The sequence below is a fragment of the Channa argus genome, chromosome 10, assembly GCF_033026475.1.
Source record: "Channa argus isolate prfri chromosome 10, Channa argus male v1.0, whole genome shotgun sequence".
NCBI classification, from domain to species: domain Eukaryota; kingdom Metazoa; phylum Chordata; class Actinopteri; order Anabantiformes; family Channidae; genus Channa; species Channa argus.
Genome location: NC_090206.1, coordinates 14,506,570 through 14,513,366, shown reverse-complemented (window position 1 = coordinate 14,513,366; position 6,797 = coordinate 14,506,570). Strand labels below are relative to the sequence as shown.

General features: G+C 41.5%; 1 protein-coding gene across 1 annotated transcript; it reads right to left on the bottom strand.

Annotated features, from left to right (window-relative positions):
• Positions 1–422: 422 nt before the first annotated feature.
• On the bottom strand, positions 423–6,303 carry rtn4rl2b (reticulon 4 receptor-like 2b). The gene is made up of 4 exons (XM_067519446.1): positions 6,137–6,303; positions 4,554–4,780; positions 4,211–4,444; positions 423–3,170 (listed from the first exon to the last, which is right to left on the bottom strand). Exons 1-4 carry the CDS (start codon positions 6,183–6,185, stop codon positions 2,298–2,300), a joined length of 1,383 nt encoding a protein of 460 aa, XP_067375547.1. The 5' UTR covers positions 6,186–6,303; the 3' UTR covers positions 423–2,297.
• Between the last annotated feature and the right edge of the window lie 494 nt (positions 6,304–6,797).

Below are 6,797 nucleotides of genomic sequence, written 5' to 3'. Positions count from 1 at the left end.
AAACGGATCAGTTGCACATTACCATACGCTCATACACAGACACACAACAAATGCTACATCCCATTATGGGGTTGGACAGGAGCACAAGGATGTTACGTTTTAAAAACTACCAGATGTTTAAAAAAGGTTCACACATCCCTTATATTCATCCTCATGAATCATCCTTGAATGCATCCTATTCTGACACACTAGTGTGAGGGAATCAAAACAATAATATCAATCTAACACTTAGTGAATTAATAATTATAACAGTTCACAGCTATATGGTTAAAGCTCAAACTAAATTTGTCTCTAAGTAAGTTTTCCCCTAACTGATCTTATCTGTATACTTTGTGTTGTATTTGTTTGGCCACAAGCATTTGCATAGTTTTTTTTTGTTCACCATCCCAAGCAAAGACACAAAAAATAAGCTCCCACTCATTTTTGTTTGTTTCTTTATTTTTTATTAAATCCAAACACTTTCTTAACACATTTCACCAATGAAAAATACACAAAAAGACAGCATCACATCTTTCCAGAAACCCACAGTTATGATTAAGGTTGGTTTAACATATGGGACTGGCAAAGTACATATGGCCTCCATGATTAATGCAGCTCACAGACAGGGTGGATTTGTGTGGTGGTGAACAGATTGACAAGTAAATGCCCACCACACACTGGAGTCATAAAACTCCTGTAATAAAGTACAGCTTTCATACAGCATATTGTTTTAAGTAAAACAGCCTAATTATATGTAGAGCCATATGGCGTGTAGGAACTTAAAATAAAGACGTATGCCTATGACTGAAAGCTAATTAAAAAACCCAAAACCCTTTACCAAATGTTTTCAGAAAATGTAAAAGAATATGCCATTTTTTAAATATACATTTGGTTATGAAACAGTTTTTGGGTAATAGTGATATTTAATTTTAACCCATAAAGGACATACAGTACATATATAGACACACACGCTGGTGCCAACCATAGTAAAAGTTTAACTGGAGTCAACAGATCAGAGATTTGAAGCTCAATCCTGTTCTTCTTTCTACCTTGTTCTGTGACTTTTGTTCATCCAGATACAGACAGACATAGGACATCACTTTCTGGGGAATACACAGGGACATGCATACAGGCACTCATTTTGGACTTTGGTCCTTTGGTCTACATCAGCCATCACCACTCATCTGACAACAATAAAAACCAAAACACACAAAACAATCACAAACTGGAGTGCAAGCGTTCAATTTCTTTCTCCAATTGTTTTGTAAGTGGGAACTGATATGACTTTTCTTTTCGGGCAATTTTCAGTCTGGAAAATCAGGAACAAGTTTTTAGGTCATGAAGGTTATGGTTAGAGAGGACGAGATAAGACTGGAAAACACGTAGGGTGAAAAATGAGTTTCCACATTTAATTCCATGGCCTTTCAGTTACAATCTAAGAATCTTTTCTACCACCACAAGCTGTCATTTACTAAATGGTACTAAAAGTAAAGTATAAATCCAGCTATTCTAGAATACAGAGCTGTGTCTAATGGGTGTATGCACAGTGATGATGTATGTACAAGTGTACAAGTGTAGGCGGCAGTGGTGATGGTGTGCTGGCATCTCTGTGACCACACAACACTGTGATTATGAAGGAGACAGGAGAGTTGCTCTTGGCTGCAGATCCAATGATGCTCTCATTCATTTCTGCCTTTAGCTGAACATGTAAACCTCACTGTCCTAACTCAATTCTCATTTCTATCAATGTTTTCTCTGCTTTCAGGCCTTGCATCTTCTGTATGAATTCACCTCTTTCTCTTGCTTCTGGTGGTGCCATCAAACCCAATAATCACCAGTTTACAATAGTGAAACTTTATGTTAGCAGTGATTGGATGGTGAGCACTGGTTGACATAAAAATGCAACTACTAATGCATCACAACACCTGCATTGTTTACAGCTGTGATATCAAAAAACATGGAGATGCCAGCAGTTGTCTGTGTTTTGTGCCTCACCATGTCATAGTGCTGTTCTAGGTTTCCACCTTTGTACTATCACTATCAGAGCTGATTTCTGTTATGTGATCCATGCTGTTTAAATCCTGTACTGCTAAGCAGCAGCTATTTCAACGCTGAAATCCTATGCTGCCGTACATCAGCTCAGCTGATCTTTGCACTTGTCCACAGCTCCCTGCTGCCCCCCTTCTCCTGTGCCAGTATAGCACCTCCTGCAACTCGAGGAGGTAACTGAAAGGAATCAAGATCCAGGATTGTTTTTTAGAGTTAGAAAGAGCAGAGGGAGAAATCAGAGGAGGAAAAGGTGTCCAGACGAAAAGGGTTCAGCCAAAGAGGAAATGAAGGGAGAAAGTGACTACAGTGAGGGAAAACAGCTGGATAAATGATGGAGTGATGGGTAAAGAGGAAGATGAGGGGAACGCTAGGTCATCATACCCTGGAGGGCACTCAAGCTCAAAGCAACGGATGGAGGAGTCTTCATTGCCATAGTTGGTCCAGTATTCTTCTGGGTCTACCTTGGGGAGTGCAGCTTCATCTTCAGACAGTTCATACTTGGAAGGGAAGGATTCAGTGGAGGCTTTAGGGAGGTACTGAGGCTTGACAGCAGAAAAGGGGAAGGCCTTCACTGACTCTGTGCTCTTCTGGTACAAGGACTTTGATGAAGATGCAGGCTTGTGCTTGGAAAACCACCAGCGGGTCTTGGTGCTGAAGGTAGTAGTAGTGGTGCCAGCCAGAGAACCAGGGTCAGGGAGAGGGCAGAGGGCAAAGTCTAGTTCCCGGAGGAATCTGAGATCCTGGTTGCGACGCTGGGATGGGGAGGTGCACATGACCTCAGAGGAGGAGATGCGAGCTTTGCGGAACCACTCCCACAGGGAAAGGGCCTCGCAACCACAGGACCAGGGGTTGTCATTGAGGCGGAGAAACTGGATGCCCTGAACATCTTTCATGGCCTGGCCTGGCAGCTCTGCCAGGGAGTTGTTGAACAGATAAAGGATGGTCAGGCGGCCCAGGTCACGGAAAGCCCGACGGTTGACCTGCCTGATGCGGTTGTCATGGAGAAGGAGACGGTCCAGATTGACTAGGCCTCTGAACACATTCTCAGAGAGGGTACGGATGCGGTTTCCATGCAGGAAGAGATGAGTGAGGTTGACCAGATCTGAGAAGAGGTCATCATGCAGAAAGTGGAGCTGATTCTCCTGGAGTGAAGCCAAGATACAAGAAGAATTAATATTGCAGAAAAGGATAAGTGAAAAAATTAGGCTGTTAGGTTTAGTTATTGTTTGTTTATTTTAACAATTTATCTTAATTATTTAGATTTCAGTTGTCTCACAGTTTGACATAAAGTATTCATTTAGGCCATAAATCTAAAATTAATTATCTCATATTATATCTAACGTGTAATTGTCTTATTAGAAATTATCGAATTGTAGTCCATAATTGTTTTTTGTGTGTGTTACCATATATGTACATTTGGGGAAGATCCTGTTTGAAATGTGGTCAGAAGTGATGTCTGCCAACTGGTGCCACAGTGAATGTGGGAGGGAAATTTTCCATTCCCTGAAAAGGCATTTTGGCAGGAACTTATTGTCTGATTGTTCTCAGTGACACTACATCAGCTGAAATCTCACTGTCAGTTGCCAAAAAGATGAGAGCAATTTTGGCAAAAAAACAAAAGTGATGTCTTCAAGCTAATTTTTTACTACTAATGTTCATTTTAATAGAGCTTACTAAAATGAACATCTCTCTGAAAATAAAATAATACATACTGTATGCATTGGAATTGTGAGGCAAATGTTTAAATATACAATACTTTCAGTTCCAAACTTCCGTGTTTTTATTAGGGCTGTATGTTCTGTGTAAACGGAGCTACATTTAATTGAATATTTTTTTGCTCTACACATGATTTTCCTACAATTTATTTTCAGTAAACTTATTCAACTGCAGATGGAAGTGCTGTGTTGAGACTTAGATGAAATGTTGCATGGCTTAGTAATTTTCAGTCATTTGGCTGTGGATCTACTAATAGAGGTGAAGATGCCATGTCATCTTGGTCTCGTCTGGTTCTTCTTCTATAATGTATTTTATAATGTATTAATAGCTTGTTCCTACAGTTTGGTTTTATTGTGTTTCATCATCGAGATCTGCTGATAAATGTTTTTCTTTTGTTTTTAGTATTGACTTTTATTATTATTTATATGTGTTCGTTTGTGTGGGTGTGTGTATGTGTGTGCTTTACCTGCAGATAGAGAAACTGCAAACTGTACAGCTTGTGGAAGAGATCATGGGGGAGAGTAGCCAGCTTGCAGCGATGCATGTGCAGGCTCTGCAGCTTCTCCAAGCCCCTGAAGGCTCCACCTTCTAAGTGCCGCAGCGAGGGGTTGTCGCCCAGATCCAGTTCCTCCAGCACTCTGAGGTTGCTGAAGGCCCCGGCCTCAATCCATGTGATGTTGTTGCCATATAACCAAAGCACCTGCACAGAATGAAGAGGAAATAATGTGTTGTTAGAGTACGAATGCACTGACTGTTTAAAAACAGCACTTGAGAATTTAGCAGAGATACACACACATGCACACTTTTACCTGTGTCTCAAAGCCAAATGAGTCTGCGCGAAGCTCTGTGATGCGATTGTTCTGCAGGAAAACACGTTGTGAGTCATAGGGCACACCAGCCGGCACTATGGTGAGGTTCTGGGACTGGCAGCTGACAGTCATGGGCATTGGGTAACAAACACACAACTTGGGGCATGGAGCCACCCCGCCCGGCTTCACCACCACCAGCCACAGAATCAGCCACAGGGAAAGTCCACCTGCAGACAGACAGAGTAGATGAATTCTCATGAAAGGACAAACACCACAACAGCTAAGTGGAATTTTTTAAATATAGTGGAAAACATGTACATTCTATGTGTATGTTTATTTGTGTGTGTGTAAAAGAGTGACAAACTAAGAGGTTTCTTTCAGCTTTTGGCACCAGATTTTCTTTGCTCCGTTTGTCAGACCTGTTTCACTTTTCAGTGATTCTTTTTAGCCCTGCTGTGCTCTCACCCATGACTTGTTGATTGTCCCATAACTTTAGGGTTCATTCATAATTTAGAAGATTACATTACAGAAATCGTTCACCCACTCATAACCACAGGATCACGTTCAATAGGTCTCAGTGGCTGTTGTGTCACGGTTACATAACGGGATGTCACCTATTTGATTAGAAGTAAATCCTCCCCAAAATCTAAACAGACCTTTAAGAAAGTAACACGAATTACACGTGTCTGGATGCTTTATATTAACCTAGTTCTCCAGCTATCTACACTAAAAGAATTTGTTCCGGCTGAAAGTTCATCACGCACAAGTTACACACGTAACTCGGGTCGGTTTCGGGTCTTATCAATAATTCCAAAGCTTCTTGGCACAGCTCTGACGTCGATAACAAAAGTGGTCGCAGTAGGAAAAGTACATTCATGAAATGATAATGAAGTTCCTATTCATCTACTGTGCGCAAGATTTTCCAGCGCCTCACCCCCTGACCCCTTAACAAGTTGGACTATTAGTTGCGCTGGCCGCTGAGTTAGAAATAGAGCTGAGGCTTTTAGGCGGAATAGGATACCTTTCTGGAGTCTTCCTCCATGTCTTAGTTACTCCAACGTCGATGTGATATGACGAATAAAGTTCAGAATAATGCGCATCTAAATCATGGTTGTATGTACGTATGTTCATGCCCAAATAAGATGTAGTGAGATACATCATGTATAGATTAAAATTGTTACACTTTAGTTAAAACAAATAACTTTCAATAACGTGATGAAAAACTGTTATGAAAATGTCATGACACAAATTCATCAATAACTGGATACCTAAAACGTTTGCCACTCAATTTGTGAAACCATTAAATTAAAAAACAATCAGTATCTACATTTAAATACATGTTGAACTCGGGTAATTTTGATGCAATTAAACATCTACATGAAATCCCTGTGCGTAAAAGCATCAGTACGCAACAGGTAACAGGATACCCAGGATATACTACAATATTTGTCCCTAAAATCACTTGTTAAAATCTTTTAAAACTTCACACTAAACAAATCACGCACTTAATCAGAGACACTCATTTGCAAAATCAAAAGCATTTGCGTATTCAAGCTGCAGGTGCATGGAGGGCAATAACTCACTCTTAAAGTTGCGGGCGCTGGTGCCCCTCACGGTCCTACGAGTCTCCATCTCGAACCAAAGCCGAAAGCGAGTTAGCCTGCGCGGCGTAGAAGTGCCTGCTTGCTGCTATCTCTGCTGAGGCTCAGCTCTTGTGACCGAGTCGCTGCGGCTTCAGGCAGTGACGTGCTGGAGTCCCGGCAAGCTGTTTATACCCGAGGCCGGTACTCGCCCACACCCGTAGGTAGCGGAGGATCCTCTACGTCAGTCGGGGGGTGTCTGGGGGGGATGAGAGTCTCCGGAGGAAGCGACAAGAAAGGCAGTGGCAGGGTGGGTTTTGGCACAAAGCAGTAACGCATCACTGTTTGTCAGAAACAAGATTATTTGTGGATAAGGCATTTAGTCTAGTTTTGATGAGGCAATAAAAAAGACCCAAAACATTATTACAATTCAGGCACGTTTAAATTTTATTGTGACTATGAGGAAGGTATTCGAATTTTAACACTGTTAAAAGATGCATACCGTGAATTTACCATTGTACCTCTTTTCGTTAAGACAAAGCCAGTGTGTGTTGTCCACAGGTAATGAAGGGCAGGGGTGGGATGAATAAACCAACTATTAGTGCTTGTGTTTGTGTGGTTCCACCGTGGCACATGCGCTCGAAGGAGAGTTGGAGGAGGAAAG

Coding starts and splice junctions, on each gene's coding strand:
- rtn4rl2b (XM_067519446.1), bottom strand. CDS start 6,185: ATGGAGACTCGTAGGACCGTGAGGGGCACCAGCGCCCGCAACTTTAAG. Junction 4,445..4,553: donor CATTTGGCTTTGAGACACAG/GTAAAAGTGTGC, acceptor CATTCTGTGCAG/GTGCTTTGGTTATATGGCAA. Junction 3,171..4,210: donor TGCAGTTTCTCTATCTGCAG/GTAAAGCACACA, acceptor GCTTCACTCCAG/GAGAATCAGCTCCACTTTCT.